This window comes from Equus quagga, chromosome 12 (genome assembly GCF_021613505.1).
Source record: "Equus quagga isolate Etosha38 chromosome 12, UCLA_HA_Equagga_1.0, whole genome shotgun sequence".
In the NCBI taxonomy this organism is placed as follows: domain Eukaryota; kingdom Metazoa; phylum Chordata; class Mammalia; order Perissodactyla; family Equidae; genus Equus; species Equus quagga.
The window spans coordinates 25,483,880-25,500,428 of NC_060278.1; the positions used below are offsets into that span (position 1 = coordinate 25,483,880).

The 16,549-nt window shown below is 45.0% G+C and overlaps 1 protein-coding gene across 9 annotated transcripts in view; it reads left to right on the forward strand.

Annotated features, from left to right (window-relative positions):
* Window positions 1-16,549, forward strand: part of SFMBT2 (Scm like with four mbt domains 2) — a 242,210-nt gene that overhangs the window by 198,889 nt on the left and 26,772 nt on the right. For all 9 annotated transcript variants that reach the window (XM_046679942.1, XM_046679939.1, XM_046679948.1 and 6 more), the window contains one exon: window positions 11,400-11,509. In XM_046679942.1, the coding sequence (XP_046535898.1) occupies window positions 11,400-11,509 (110 nt within the window). The remainder of the gene's footprint in view (window positions 1-11,399; window positions 11,510-16,549) is intronic.

Here is a 16,549-nt window from a genome sequence, read left to right on the forward strand (position 1 = left end):
GTTTTCCTTTCCTGCATGGTTTTTTAAGTCAAAACTAGTTATCCCTGATCAGTTCCCCGATAGGAGCCAGCAGCCAAATTTAAAAGCCAGGCCAGAGCAGTTTTCTGATGACAAAACTAGTTTTTTGCTTATGTTCAGCAAATGCAAGAGGCAGGAAAGAAAAAAAAAAGAAGGCAAACACTTCAGTTCTGTGAGTGGAAGAAATAATGTAAGTTCTGCCAAGCAATATTTATGCTAATGCTCTTCCTTCAGCCCCAGACCTCTCTTTGGTTGGTTTCAAATTCCATTTTATTTAAAGAGAATGAGGTAATTGGAGCCAAGACAGAGCGAGTTTGCTTTTTCAGGCCATCAGTGGTGTTTAGCAGTTCAAGGGTTTTACGTCTTTGGAAAATGTAAAGTGATAGTTGTTTTCTGGTTGTCGGGTCTGCTAGAAATAGATAATGTCTGTGGGTGTGGATGCACAGCCGGCCTTCGGAGAGGTTAAATGCAGACTGAAAAGAGGGGTCTTGAGCTGGAGAGCGGGAAGGTTCTGGCAAGAATGATGATTGATGCGTGTCTCTATTATCTTTCTGGGCCGTGTGCATTCTGTGCATTAGATTTGCATGGGCTCTTGAGGGACTAGGAGCTGTGATGGCCTCAGTTCCAGACAGGGCGCAGCAAAGGGAGGTATGTGACCTCTAAGGAGCTGGAGCCAGAAGCAGTGACTGGCCCGGTCAAGTCCAGTCATCCTGCATAAGGGAATTCAAGACGAGCAGGCCTTGAGAGGAGGGAGCTGGTTGAGCCTGTTCGCGGCCCTTCAGGGGCTGGGGCATTCGGTGTGGGACCCCTGGGCACAGTCGCATGGAGGGTGGGACCTCAGTAAGACAGTAAATGATGGTGCTTATTGTCAGTCACACCTGCATGCTCAGTATGATCATTGTCAACCGGGACTGCCCTTTTCTATTCCAAATACTTTTACCCCCACGCCTGCCCCAGGAATGTCAGGGCCTCCCAAAGATACACATGGACTGCAGCTCCATGTGAGCCCCTGGTAAAGTGAAGAGGTTTTGTATCACAGACTTCCCGCCCTCTGAGATTGTTAGCAGCCGGTGATAGAGTCTTGTTGGTCTTTCACAAAGGTGTTCAGGAAATTTCTGCTTAACACTTTAGACGCAATCTCCATACGGTGTAATAGGGTGGGTGTTTATGTCTGGGTGTGAAAGAGAGCGAGTGAGTGAGCCAGCGTGAGCACAAGAGAAAAGAGGAGAGTGGAGCATGGGCCGTATTAACTCCCATCCTGTGTCCTGCGATGGAAAGTTCAGCTGCTGATAGAGACACCTGATGAAAGTAGGAGAACATGACCAGGTCCTACTGGCAGACGTAACTCTGAAAACACCAACTGAGGAAGAATCAGAGACTCTGTTTGCATAGAGACTCTCAAGGCCACGGCTATAAAGGCAACATACCAGGATGAAATCCCAGGGTGGCTTAACAGAGATTTGGGGAGCATCTGTGGTTTTTCATAAACGTTATTTGCCTTAAATTATTTCCTAGTATGTAACCTCCTTTTAGCCAAAAAAGAGAAACATATCATTTCTAGTGGGGAACCAATCTCCAGGAGTCCTTTTTCATATTTTTCACATTACTTAGAGACGTGTGAAGCTGCTTGTTGCTCTAGAATTATGTCGACTCGGCAGCAGAAATGACCTGAGTCTTCCGTGCTGTGTTTGGGGAGCATGGGTTCAGTCGTTTAAGAGACGGACATTTATAGAGGGAAAATCGACACGTTGTGTGCTTTCTATGAAAAGGTAAAAATAAAGCACCTGATTTTATATTCCCCTTTTTCCTTCTTTCTGGTGCTCGAAAGAAGACTTAGGAGGAAGCAGCAAGAATCCTGGACACTCAGAATCTTTCTGAAGTGTGAGCTTCTGTGGCTTATTTTTTCCCTCCACCGTAACTTTCTACCCTACCTAGTTTAGATCGCCACAGACACTGACTTGAGACCTGTGCCTTCAACCTGACATCGAGATCAGTCTGAATGTAATGGAGTAGGCTGATAAGATAAAATAAGTAAGACCACAGAGGGCTTCTGCTCTACCGAGGCAGGAATGTTGTTTTTCATGGGTACAATACAAATACATACATGTGTGCACACCCACCCCACACTGTCCCACCTCACCCACCCACCTACCTATCCATCCGTCCATCCATCCATATTTCCATCATGTATCTATCCATCCATCCATCTTTCTATCATCTGTCTATCCATCCATCCATCTTTGTATCGTGTATGCATCCACCGATCCATCTGTCTTTCTGTTGTGTATCTATTCATCTATCCATCCGTCTATTATCTATCTGTGTTTCATCCACTTATCATCCATCTATATCTGTCTATCCATCTCTCTATCTCTCTATCAGTGAATCAATCAATATATCTGTCTATTGATCCTTAAGAGGATCAGGGAGTCACTTGATCCTCCTCGTCACAGCCTGATCAAGGGATGCAAAGGTTCAGACGTGACCAAGTGGCCCTTCCTTGGCATTTAAGAGACTAGGTTGTGATTAGTTTAACCTTGCAAAAAGTGACTCAAAAATGGGTACAGTGCTGACGGTGCCAGGGTCATGGTGAGCAGGATGTTGCCCCGCCTCAATGGATTGACAGTCCCCCTGCAGACAGAGGAGGGGGCCTCGTCTTCTCTCCCTTCTAGGCCTACCTCATTCTGACAGGCGCATACAAATACACCAGCAGAAATCTGTGCCTGGTTGTGTTAGAATAACACCCCAGTTTTGTGTCCTTTGGGGTCAATGGGAGTAGTAGATGTGGTGGCTTTTAGATCTGGACCCAGTGCCATTTGTTGCTTTGACAGTAAAAGGATAGAAAAAGGTGACTCTTACCGAGGTGCCTCTTTCTGCGTGCCCCTTGGTCTCATCCCCAGTCTCACTTTCCCGGGGCTTCGTGTGATCTGTATGGCTCAGGACCCAATGTCAGAACCCCGTTTTCCATGGCAAAGAGGAATAGAAGAAGTCAGGCTAACACTGGCATCTGGTAATTATCTCTGACTTTGAGATTCTTCCGTGAAGAGTGACCAGTATAAGCCAGTCAAGTGAAGTATGATTTCGGACATCACAGCACAGGGTTGAAACACTGAATATTGAATCTGAAGCAGAAAGCGAGTTGTGCAGACATGCTGTTACTTGGGGTTCTGGACCCGTGCTGCCTCCACTCTGCTCCACTGACATGTGAAATAAGTTTGAGCAGGAGGTTCCAGAGAGATCCTCTGGTTCCACAAGGCTGGAGCCCTATTTGCTCTCTGAGCCTCAGAATACATGGACCACTCTGGCTTCCCCTCCTCTGCCCTCAGGCAGAGATAGTCGACTGCAGATAGTGACGTCAGTGTCCGGAAGAGGGAAAATGACACGGCTCCTGCCTGGCCTGTCTCGGAAGTTTCAGTGGGACCTGGCAGGTTGGAATTGGGCTTCCCTGGCCACATGGTCATTCCCGCCATCGCTTGGTTTTGACGACAGTGTTTATTTCCCACCTGTGGGGGTTCTCTGATGACTAGTTGGAATTTCTCCTTCATCGTACATCTCTGAGCATTTCTTCTTGGCTGCCTGTCACAACAACTTTTACTTAAAACTAGAAAGCCTCCACGTAGGAACCTAGAAAGTCAGAAATCTGAAGCAGCCGTCACTGTTTAAGTGATGATATACTGCAAACGAAGATCGCTTTTATTATTCAAAGCAGCCGTGGGTTTATCAGGATAATCGAGAGAATGGGATGTTGAGGCAGCGGAAAATATGGTCTTCTATTAAGGACCTTCACTTTTCAGGTAATATTGGACAGAGGCAAAATCTTGCCTGGGTGACATCCATTTGTCAGTCAACAAATCAAAAATGGGGACTTGCCTCTGGATGATATTCTGTGGAGCTTTTGTTGCTGCTGTTTTAAGCTTCTGCTGAACATTAACCCATTAAGAATGATGTCCCAAGCTCGCGGGTGGGTGTAAACTATGACACACACAATCCGTGATGCAGGAATTATCAGGATGCTAGACAGTGTCTGGGAAGGCTGACAAAGGAAAAGCACAAAATTTTTTGTTGTGAAGTCTTTATTATTTGTCTGTAAAGAAGATAAGATTCCTTTGTTGAAGTTTCTCATCAAGATCATATAGGATAGGATTTTGTCGCAAAGAAAATCAGTAGCTAGCGCTCTCTCCTGGGCCTCCATTCTCATAGATTATCTGGTATCGAATATATTCTGGGAGTGAATTAGTCGTTAATTTTTGGATGTGCAGAATAGTTTTGGCTAATTTCTGTAATCCATATTGAAATTCACTGAGCAAATTCCAAAAAATATCTATTGAACACCAAGTATTGCCAGGTGTAGTTCTAACTGTTATGAATACAGTAGCAATAAAAGGAGTCCCTGATTTCTTGGTGCTTATGCGCTAGTGGGAGAGGACCGGAAACAAGTAAAGCAATAGATTTGGGGTACAGAGAGTTTCCTGGTGAGTTGGGTAGGGACCGTGAGAGTAACAGAACTCGCGGAGGCCTCCAAAGTCTGGCCTCAGCCTTCAGAAGAGGGAAGTTACTGAGAAGGGGAAGCCCGGAGCACAGATGAGATCTGTCTGTTTGGACAGATTGTGTGCCCATTAAACATCCACGTGGAGGTGGATAGATGAGTCTGCAGTTCCGCGAAAGGTCTAGGATGGGCATAGAAATTTGGTAACCGTTGGTTTGCTAGTGTATGGATAATGTTCAAAGCCAGATGCGCTGTGGGGTGAAGGCAGACAGAGAAGGACAGTCTGAGGACTGAGCCCTGAGTTCACCATCATTTGAAGGAGGGGACACAGAAGGATCCAGCAAAAGTGAGCAGCGACTCAGAAGAACGGGGAGAGATTGGAGTCTTGGAGGCAAGGCTAGAGTGTCCGCAGAGGAGGGCGTGGTGGACGCTGCCTTGCGCTGCCCACGGGATAGAATAAGAACAGAACTGAGGACCGCCCGTTCTTTGGTGATGCGGACATCAACAGGTGGTCTTGATGAAACCAGTTTGGGGGGGAGTTGTGGACCCGGAAGCCCCTTGGATTGGGTTCCAGAGAGGGTTGAAGGAGAGAAAGAGGAGGCGATGATTGTCGACAGTTCCTAAGGATTTTACTGTAAAACAGCAGGGAGAAGTAAGGTGGTGAGGGAAGATGAGAAAGGATGGGGGGAAGTTGATGCTTTCTTCTTTTAAGATGGGAAACGTTACCAGCAGTTTCTCTGCTAAGGAGGATGGTCCGGTTGAGAGAAAGAGCAGTGTGGTGGTGAAGAGGGAAGGACTGTCGAGCTGCTGTAACAAGAGACCACAGCCTGGGGGGCTGACCCAGCAAACACTTATTTCTCACAGTTGCAGAGGCCGGAAGTCTGAGATCAGGGTGCCAGCATGGTCAGTTTCTGGAGAGGACTTTCTTCTTTCTTTACAGACAACTGCCTTCTTGCTGTGTCCTCACATGGCGGGGAGGGGTGGGGGGGAGAGAGAGAACAAGCTGTCTGTTCTCTTCTTAGGAGGCTGCTAATCCCATCATGGGGGCCCCACCCTCATGACCTCTTCTAGACTTAACTACCCTCCAAAGGCCCCACCTCCGGACACCATCATGTTGGGGGTTAGAGTTTCAACATATGAATTTGGGGGGACACAATTCAGTCCGTAGCAGAAGAGAAAACCCCAGGTAAAAAAGAATATTCTGCAAAGAGGTGCATTGTGTCCAGTGTTTTGCTGATGAGGGACCATGAGTCCATGGGGCATACTGGATGGATCTGGGTAGCGGGGTAGGGGGCTTGAGATTGGGTCAGAATAGGGGAAAATACAGAGCTCTCTGGGAATTGGATTCTGGGTAGAAGGAATGTTCTAGAAGTGTTGGCTTTCTGGTGAATGAAGGCACAGGGCACGATGTTGGTCTGTCCTGGTGGTCTTCCAGGGGGAGGTGGAAAATTCCCGAAAAGTCTAGCTTCCTTTGAGGAACAGTCTTTCAATCAAATTGAAAAATAAAATGGGGAGTTCATGGTGCGGGGGGTGGGGGGGCCTGCCTCCCTGGGAAGCACTGGGGCTCCCTAACCTTGCTGCGGACCTGGGTGGGAGCGCCTCCTCTCCAGGGGCAGTGGGCGGCCCAGGGGACGTCAGCCTCATGCCGAGAATCTAAATAAAGGTTGAGGCCCGTTTGGGCCAAAGCAATAGAGCTCTTGGTGAACTATGTCCGAGTATTACTGTTATTACAGTTTTTGTAACTAATAACGAAAGGAGAGATGAACACAGTGGTTATCATTAGATTGATATTTGGGGAGTGTATTAGAGGTAGTGGAGACAGAATGCAAACACCTACTTTTAAGGGGTAAATAACTTGAAAAAAATCACTCGCTTTCTTTTCTTTTCAAAGCTCATTCCGGGTTTTTCTCTGGGTTCCTTAGAAGGTTGCGTTTGCACTAAAGAGAAGAAAAGACTTCCTCTTTTCTCTTACAAGCACATCTTCCTCTACTTCCAGCTTTTGATGGCACTCGCTTATGTGAGCGTTTAAGAGGAAATGCTGTCAACCCTGTTGGTGCAGGATGGAGGGTCAGTCAGCGGGGTAAACTCTGGAAAAAGATGCACCGTTGCCGCCATTCTTCTGAAACCCAAACTCCTTTGGCAAAGGAGAAATGTTTTAATTAACATTCTCCATTTAAATCTGGTTTAAAAAAAAAAAAACAACTCTGCTTGTCTGCTCTGCACCTCGCTGGGCCTCCAGCTGTGCTGACCATGCCAAGGGTTGAAGTCTGAATCCTTTCTTATTTTATTCCCCTTGCAGCTTTCCAAGTAAGATCCCATTCACCAGAGAAACCCTATTGATAGAGAAATTGCTGATTAAGCAAGAAAAATTCTTGATCCTTTTACTTAAAAAAAAAAAAAACTATTCGTAAAATTAGCCCCATTCCATCTGATTCTGAGTTGGAAAAGAAGACATCTTTTAGGTGCCCGAGGGCCTTCGATGGTCCTGATTTCTGTAAAAAGCAGATTATGAGAACCATGGCTCTTGAATGGACTGCACAGCAGAGAGGTCTGTGGAAACAGAGAGAACGTGTGAGGGAGCGAGGGCTCCTTCTCATCCAGACCCTTTTCCTGGCCCCTCAAGAGAGAGAACATTCTCCTTCCTGTTGCCCTGTGGGCCCTTCTGTCTCTGGACGTCTACCCCCATGAGACCCATCCCCATGGTCACTAGAAATCCGCAGATGGCAGACCTTTGAAAGTCAACAGTCTGTCTGCTTTCCATTAAAACAGCCGGGCTCCAGCTGTGGGAGCCGTATTTGCATTCTGAAGTATTTCCTAATTCTGACACTCAAAGAAATTTGGTTTCCTATCTAGGGGTTCCGTGCACTTTCAACATTGTTATAACTTTCATCATCACGTATCGTTGACGTTGGGCATTGCCTCCATCACTTTTGGTGTTTGGAGAGAAGTTTTCATGCTAGTGAATATGAGAGCAAATCATGGAATCACATGATTTCATGAAGCGGACAGAAAAGAACCCCCATCGATTTATGTGATCTTTTGAGTGCTGACATGTACACGAAGGGAAGGAGTGGGGAGGACACTAGCGTTTGTTGACTGCCCCTTTCCCTGCTAACAGCTCCTATGCTCTCTTCTCCTTTTCATCTCTTCCTGCCTCTAATTACCCCTCCCACTTCTGCTTCCTCTCTCCCTGACCAACTCTTGTGCCTGATCAGAGCAGAGGTAGGAAAGCCGAGAGGCGTAGCAGGGCTGGGCGGGCACATGCTGTCGGATGCCTGGAGGCCCAGTTAGAGGGAAGTGTGAATTGGGCGTGATCAATAGGTCACTGGTACCCTTTCTCAAAGCGTTTCTGCACAGTGGTTGGAGAGGAAACTAGATTGCGGTGGGTTGAGAATCAAGTTGAAGAATTTGAAAGTATAAACTATTTGTATGAGAAGTTTGATTCTGAAAAGGAAGCAGTAACAAGAAAGTCAGGGAGCTGCTAAGGAGAGTTATTTTGTGAAGATGCACAACTGAAACATACATTTGAGCCAGTGGGGCTAGAGAAGTGGGAGGCACAGGAGAGAGGTTATTTTATGGGTTGATGAGGACCACACTGACACTGAGAAGAGGGCTACCTTTAAATATTTCTGTATACCAAGATGTTACCTCCTTTATTTCTCATAACATCCTTATTGTAGAGGAGGAAAATCTTTCCCTGCACTCTTAGGTTCGTTAGCTGGGGTGTGCAAATTAAGCTGACAAAAGACAGATGCACAGGAGAAAAGGTTAATTTTACACTCACACAGGCTTCACAGAAAAGAAGTGGAAACCCACAGAAGCCCTTAGGCTTGAGATCTTTACATATCGTTTCATGAAAAGGCCGTAAATTGTGGAGGAGTGACAAGACCAAGGAAAAGGAGTTTAGGCTTCTAGAGGTGGTAAATTGTGGGAAGGGAAATATAGGGGGGAAACTAATGGAAGGTAAGGATGACTTTAGTAGGCTTTGTTTATGTAGACTCATCTCCATGCCATCTTTGCATCTCTGGTGACAAGGGTTGTTCTGGTACAAGAGAAAGGAGCGGGACACCTACGAAAAGGGAATTCACGCCCTGCTTCTTGGCAGAAGGGAGGAAAGAAGAGATCGTTCCTTCTGTGTCTACTGTTTCTCAACTGCCCTCAGCTCGATATAACCCTGTGCCAGAGTGGTATATTTTGGGGTGACGTGTTCTGATCCCGTTCATTATGAACCAGATAAATGGCAGTGCCCCCTTATAGAGGTGAAGAAAGTCAATCCAGCATCTTGTGTAAGGACTCGTGCCTTCTAAGGGATGCAACTGGGATTTGATCTCAGATCTGTCCACCTGTAAAGCTTTTTTGCCTGCTCTAACACGCTGTGGGCACTTCTGTGTAGAAGGATATTCTCAACAAATATTTCATGATCCCCACGAAATCCACTGAGGCGTAGCTCTAGCATGAATTTCTGCCTTGAATTACTCAAACCACCTAACACCAGTTTATGGGGAACAGTGTCCTTGACTTCATACCTAACATCCTCTTAGTTCATTGCGGGCGGAGTCCGTGCTGCCCTTTCTGATCACGACGGTAATGACGTGAATTCTGATGTTTTGCAAGGTGTACAGTGATTCATTCTAACTCTGCATGGTCATAACAGCCTTCAGCTAAGTTGTCTTTATGGAGGGAACTATAATGCACTAAAATGCCATGTACGCAAAGATTATTCAGCTCACCACTCCACAGTTTTACAGAAAGCTTGTTGAACGTGGAGACGAATAATGTGGCATTGGGAAAATTATTCAATATCAGATGCTTTTTTTACAATTTAATTGCCGCCTCTTCCCAGACTGATTTGAACTCTGCGAGGCATTTTCTTTTCACAGCCGCAAAATGCGTTTTCGATAGGCAGCAAATCACGCGGCGCTCCGGGGTTTCCTTGGTGAAACACAATGAAAAGAATCCGTTGATAGTTTACTGTCTGTTGATAAACACTTTGTGCAGTATTTCAGCCAGCTCTAATTGGATTTATTTTTAAACTTGGTTTGAGTAAATTGTGCTGACAGTAAACAATAAAATCAGATGATTGTTCTAAGACAGATTCCATAAGCACACCAAAACTGCTCGTCCTGCCTTGTCATGGCCCTTTAAAGCCTTGGCAAAACCATGTTCGCTTGATGGGGAGTTACGGGGCCCTCGAAGCGTATAGCAAAATGCTCCCCAGGCAAAGGCAAGTACAGTTGCCGTGCTGACTGCACAGTATACGATATTTTGAGATGGACCTCTCGGTTATGGTAGGAGAAAGCTTTGCTGTCTTTCTGATTGAAATCGGGGTCCAAACGTGCCAGTTACATCTGGGAACACATCAGATACGTGAAAACTGTGCATGAAAATCCCTGCATCCTGCTTTGATCTCCTTCCTTCCCACCGATGCTGCACTGGTCTCCTCCCGAAAGCCGAAGGTGCTTTGGCATCGCTGCCAGGCTCCCATCTCAAAGAGATCTTTTTCTCAGTCTCTGGGTGGTGCTTTGCTCTGCAACGTGAAGCCTGAGCTCAAGTCCTCTTCTGGACAGGGAGAGACTTCAGGAGTGGCAGGCGCTGTGTCCTCTTCCCATCTGGGGCTCCCAGGACCTGGCACACGGTGGGTCCTCAGCAAATGGGCATTTCGGGGAACAAAACCTCTAAGGTCTCCGTGTTCCTAAGTATGCTGCGTTGCAGACATAGCAACGTTCTTTAAGCTCTGTACCCCAATAACAGCAGTTCAGAAACGTGCCGGAACTCATCAGTGCTCACTGTTAATGATTTGCTTTATGGGTAGGGAAGGGCCCCCAGGGATCTAAGCTCCCTGTTCTTCTCATCCAAGAAGCACATCGCGGTTAACGGGGACCTGTTATCTCCCCAGCACGTGCAGCTGGGGCTTTAGAAGCAAAGTGTCTGGTCCTTCTGTGAGTGTCGCAGTAGGCAATGGCAACGTGCTTATTTGCTGGGACTTGGGACTCAGGAGTGAAGGGGAGTTTGAGGAATTATGATATCAAATGGCGTTAGATGCTCCAGTCTTTCTTTTGAAACACTCCCATCTCTGAGAGAATTGTCCTTGGGTGAAATGTGCGTAAATTGCTTGAGTATCAGGTGAGTTTCGCATAATTTGTTAACTCTCCTTCCAAGGGTCTAAAGTCTATCCTGAAGTGTTGGCACGAACCTCTTGTCTCCGGCTTATGATTCCTTTGGGAATTTATTTTTAAGAACAAAATGAAATTCTCAGGAGCTGGTCCTACTGATGGGTAATCCTGTTGAAGAATCTTGAGTCTCTCTTCGCAGGAAATGATCCCGTTTTCTGCAACCAGAAATGTTAGTGAGAGTCCACCCTCCCCCCTCCCCTCTGGCTGGCAGTTCACACTCTCCCAGCCAGAGGGATTGGATTTTACCACCCTTTTCTTTTCTTTTTTTTTTGAGGAAGATTAGCCCTGAGCTAACATCTACCACCAGTCCTGCTCTCTCTCTCTTTTTTTTTTTTGCTGAGGAAGACTGGCTGTGAGCTAACATCTGTGCCCATCTTCCTCTACTTTATGTGTGGGATGCCTGCCAGAGCATGGCTTGACAAGTGAGCATAGGTCCACACCCAGGATCCAAACTAGTGAATCCCGGGCTGCCAAAGTGGAACGTGTGAACTTAACCACTGCACCACCAGGCTGGCCCCTCTTACCACCCTTTTTATGCCGGTGCTGGCGAGTCAAGTCTGTATTAGGCTGCACAATGTTCCATCCATCTTCATCGGAGCCCTTCACTTACTGGAGATGTACAGCAGATACGTCTTAAGTGTCTGCAGGGTGGTTTCCAAGCATTCTTGTTTTAGGAAGGAAAGGTGCTGTCAAAGTTCATGGCCGTTCTTATTTCCTAACAGGTTCTCAGCATGCTCATCAATGCGGCTTACAAGCCGGGGAGAGTCTTACGGGAACTGCAGCTGGTGGAAGATCCACACTGGAATTTTCAGGAAGAGACGCTGAAGGCAAAGTAAGTGTTTTCCCTTCTGGAAAACCAGGGTTCTTGCCACCTTTGGCCTGCTGCCCTGAGTCTTGTCATTCCTCCTTTTGACATAGCCCAGAGAACGGAAACAAACGCAAGGACTGGCGTTCCAAGGTTCTGTGTACCACGCACGGGTTTAGTGGCGTTTTTGCCACACAGCGTTGCCATAAGCCTCAGGAATCGTAAAGCAGAGATTTGCTTAACTAATACTTTATTGTGTTAAACATTCGGAATCAAAACGTATTGTGTTTCACAGCCAATAGGTATGTGATCAAAAGGGGAAAAACTCATCTGAGAGAGAATATCCCTCATCGCTGTTATGCATTATTCATTCACAGCTCCTAACATTTGACACTGTAAAGAGTTTGTGCCACCGACAGACGTTCTCTACTCTGAGAGATGACAGTTTTAAAAGATGAAAGGCACTGAGCCCTCTCTTTGGTTTGGTTAAAGGACTGTGGGTTGACATGGAGTTGATCACCTCCTCTTTTATTTGGAAATAGGCTAATTGCAAAGGGGATGTCTTTGCTTGGCTCTGCGTTTCTCGAATTCTGAAACTGAGAGCACCAACTGGGTCAATGTGCTTGAATCACTCAGCTGGTCAGCTAAAATAAATACCTGAGGCAGAGAGAAAAGGATCCTTTTCTGCAGATAACTTGATGGTTGACAATTGCTTTGGTGTTTTGAGAGGACTTTTAATGTTCATTTGTGGTTTTAAAATAGATGAGATATTACTGGTCAACTTCTTCTTCTTCTTTTTTTTTTGCTGAGGAAGATTCACCCTGAGCTAACATCCACTGCCAATCTTCCTCTTTTTAGATGTGAGCCACCACCATAGCATGACCACTGACAGACAAGTGGTACACGTCTGTGCCTGGGAACCGAACCCAGGCCACCGAAACGGAACATGGTGAACTTAACCTCAAGGCCACCAGGGCTGGCCCTGGTCAACTTCTTGTCTTACAGTGTCCCAAGATATCATTTAGATGTAACATTTGAGGAATGAAGCTTTTTTAAAGCGTGAACCATTTTTTGAAGGCTGGGATATATTTAAGCCCTCCTTTAAAGAAAGTACCCATCCTATTCATAGTGAAAATTGAGGACAGTTAAGTAATTTCTACGTCCAGGAGTATTGTCCTCTGTAGGTGCCTTATCCTGGTACTGAGTAAAGAGCTTGAGATATTACACTGTGGTTCAACTTTCATTGTCAGTTACCCACTCAGCGTTTCCTTGTGTCTTTTTTGAACATCTCTGTAATTTTATATTCAGTAAAAGTCATTTATGGTATAATGATATTCTGCCAAATCACAAAAATTAGAGGGAATATCTTTAAATGAGGAGAATGTTTCTTTGTATGAAGTGTCATGCCAAGGCAAGGTAGACCAGGTCTCATCCTTTCCTTCTTTCCCAAGAAATCTTTAAGTGAGCTTCACTTTTAGCCCAGAAAAAAGGAGAACAAGTGTTTTCTAGACTACTATTGCAGATTTTTCTACTTTATCTAAGGGGGAGACATCAGCCACAGTAGAACACTATCTGATAAGGGCAATTCGTAGTCCTAGTGGGGGCAGAAAACCTGAGCGAGTAGTTAGACAGAGAAGCTCTTTTTTTCGTTTTTTTTTTTAAAGATTGGCACCTGAGCTAACATCTGTTGCCAATCTTCTTTTTTTTTTTTTTTGCTTCTTCTCCCCAAAGCTCCCCCAGTACATAGTTGTATATTCTAGTTGTAGGTCCCTCTGGTTGTGGCATGTGGGATGCCACCTCATCATGGCTTGATGAGTGGTGCTGGGTCCGCGCCCAGGATCTGAACTGGGGAAACCCTGGGCCACCGAAGTGGAGCTCGTGAACTTAACCACTCGGCCACAGGGCTGGTCCCCTTCCTTCCTGTTTTAATTTTTTTTTCCATAAAACTCAATACATGCAAAATACACCTAATGGATATGGGAACAGATAAAGTACAAACATTTTAAATTCCATTAAAATCTCCTCGGCTCTTTAATAAGCTAGAAACTTGCTCCTGATACCAAAATGACCAGGAGCATTCATTCTGTAGTGTTCACGCTCATTTTCGCGTTACCCAGTCGATCATGGCTTTCCTTAAATCCAGCCTGATGCCATCAGAACGGACACGGTGAGATCCAGCCAGCCGTGTGCAAAGGCGATGTATTACCTATTATTTTCCAATACGACAGCGAGTTCCTGAGCAGAATCTAACACAGCAACTTCTAATGAGAAGATGTCTCTCTCAACTGGGTTTCCAGTGTGCTGGATCACAGGAGCGTCCCAGAGCAGCTACTAATGATGACAGATGTACGCTCAGCGGGAGCGTGCCTGTTAGAATACTACATGTTGAGTCACCGCTTTCCTTCTGATGTAAAACGACAACTTTTTAGATCTTGACAACTTTGCTATTTTCTTTAGTGCAAATATGGGGAGAGAAGGCTGGCTTCTTCCCATCTAGCTGAAAGGCTGAAATATTTTCTGCCATGAATAAATTAATTCAGTGAGGGGAGACCTGCACTGAAGGCATTCAGTTGTCTTGGTTGTGGTCGCTGAATTATGACATGGCAGAGTTTTCAGAAAGTAAGGGCATGAGGTCGCCCATCTCTGGGGCCTGGTGAATGCCATCACTCAGCATCTGGGGCTTCTGACTGTTTTTTCCTCTTCTAAAGAGTAAAGGCCTATTTACTTGAGAGGATGGAGGTGCCATTGGAAGGGTCTGACCTGTAAATAGAAGAAAAACTAACACTGTCCTCCACAGTTGTCCATCAGAGATTTTTTTTCCTATTTATTCAACAGCCACACCTTTTATACTAAAATTATCATAATATTTGAACATCGTGTAAGGAGTCAATCCTATTTTGTCTTCAGTGTGTTTTGAAAGGCAAAACTGTAACTATAGTACCGAAGGAAAAATGGATGCTAATGTAGTTCATTTCAGCAGTTCTGGAAGAGAAAATTCTTTCTTTCCGATGAATTTAAGTATACTGAATTGACCTACCTTACTTTGAATTTCAGGAGGAGGAATTCAGGTGATACCTAAGGGGGATAAGAAAAAAATTCCAATTCCGTGCAGCTAGAGACATTTAAATATGTTTTCTAACATGTTATAAAATCTTCTTGAGGGAAAAAAAAAAAAGACTTGACTCTTCTTTGAATGGCTTCTGTGATAATCTTTATAAAAGCCAGGTGGAAGCTAAGTAGTTTTCCCAGGCTTTTCTTGCAATTGTTCCAAATACTTAAAGAGGAAATATCCTGATATAATTTTGAGTGAATTAGACTTCATTATCAATTTGGCAGAAGTGCAGAGATAAAGTCAAATCTTTACTCTTGGTGAGTCGTGCTCAGCTCTATAGAAATAATATTTTGGTTTCTCCTTTTCCATAAGCGTTGACTAATTTTATATGTGTTTTTATTTGTTTCACCTTTTTTTGGCCTTTTACTCGTGCCCACATTTTGTGAAGGGTAAGATGTAATATTTGGCTCTAGAGTGATTTATGTGATAAAGGATCCCCAAAGAGACTTTTCACTGGAAAAGATTTTGTTTGTTCATGTGTTAATTTTTACCTTGCTCAGATTTGTGTCGTTTGCTGTTCTGGAAATGAATATTGTGAACATGACATTCAGTAAGCAGCTGGACCAGTTCGTGACGAGAAGACTGCGTTTCTGTGTGTGTGCTTAAACTCATCAGATTATGGACATGGTGTTTCTGGTTCAAACACAGGCCAGTTTAGGATTGTATGAACTAGACGTCGTCTTTCCTAAAATAAACACACACCCCATTTATTGCACAGAGTTCCCATTCCTTGAAATGCAGACATCAAGAAAGAAGAGGGAAATTTCTGAGGAGCTGAGTATCCTAAAACTGAAAGCCAGTGAACCAATGTATTGACCCAGGTTCTGATGATTAAGAAGATGCGACCTGATATGGGTCATTTTGAAGATGAATGATAGAACTTAGACCGAGTTGAAGCCATCCCACTTGGACCAGGCTGATAGTTATGAATGGATGGTTACACCTGTGTGGTTTTTTCACTCTCTATGTCTTTTTGACTCAAAATCCATTTTGATTTTCTCAACTCTTAACTACTGAAAGAGGAGAGGCATTTTTTCTAGCACTCTTATTTCTCCATCTTCATCTATCTTTCCCCACCCTGCCATATGCACTCACAGGTGGAAATAAAACCCTACTCTGGTTGGTAGGAAAGTATCAGAAGGCCACTCACACTTCCTTATTGATGTTGGGGAGAAAATCTTTTTATCTACCCTCTTAGGTTCAGTGCCAGAGAGGCTGCGAATTAAACTAACAGAAGATAGTGTAGCGAAAGGCAAGACAGAGTTTATTTACCTGTGCAACGCACATACACCTGGGAGTGCTCCATGATGAGTAACTCAAAGGGGCAGTTAGAAGTTGGAGCTTTTACCTAAGTTAGTAGGGGAAAGGGAGTGGGGAGAAAAGTTCTCTATGGGAAGATCAAATAGGTTTCTTTAGGAAAGACAAACGGCCTTTTAGGAGAACACATGGGAGATAAGAAAGTTCGTGATAATGTTTGTTTATGTGGTGTGAGCCATCTTTCTGTCTTCTTCATGGCCATGAAGCTCCTCCAAGAGAGGGTTTATGGTCGGTTTACTCTTGGGCTCTCCCCAGGGATTAGAAGTGAGCCCAAAGAGGGAATTTATGGCAGTCCTCGTGTCTCAGAAGTTTCTGCTTTTGGTCAGATAGTGGAAGTTCCAAGATAGCTTCTTTCTGCATCTGTTGAATCTCAAATGTCTTCATCATAAAATAACCTTACATCAGCCCCGGGCTTCTGAGTGGGTCCCCACATGGACAGCCAGGGAGAACATCCCCGTTGTGTCCCTCTGTGTGTTTCTGTTGTTCTCTGACTTCTTGTCCTGTTTCAAAGGGTGTGTCCGAAACTGCTGTCATCCTCAGCATCCCTTATGTGCTCCACTTGTAAAGACGAGAAGATTACGTTTTCCCAGATTTCTCTGGCATTTCACTTTTGCAAAAGCACTAAGGCAAAAAGGGGA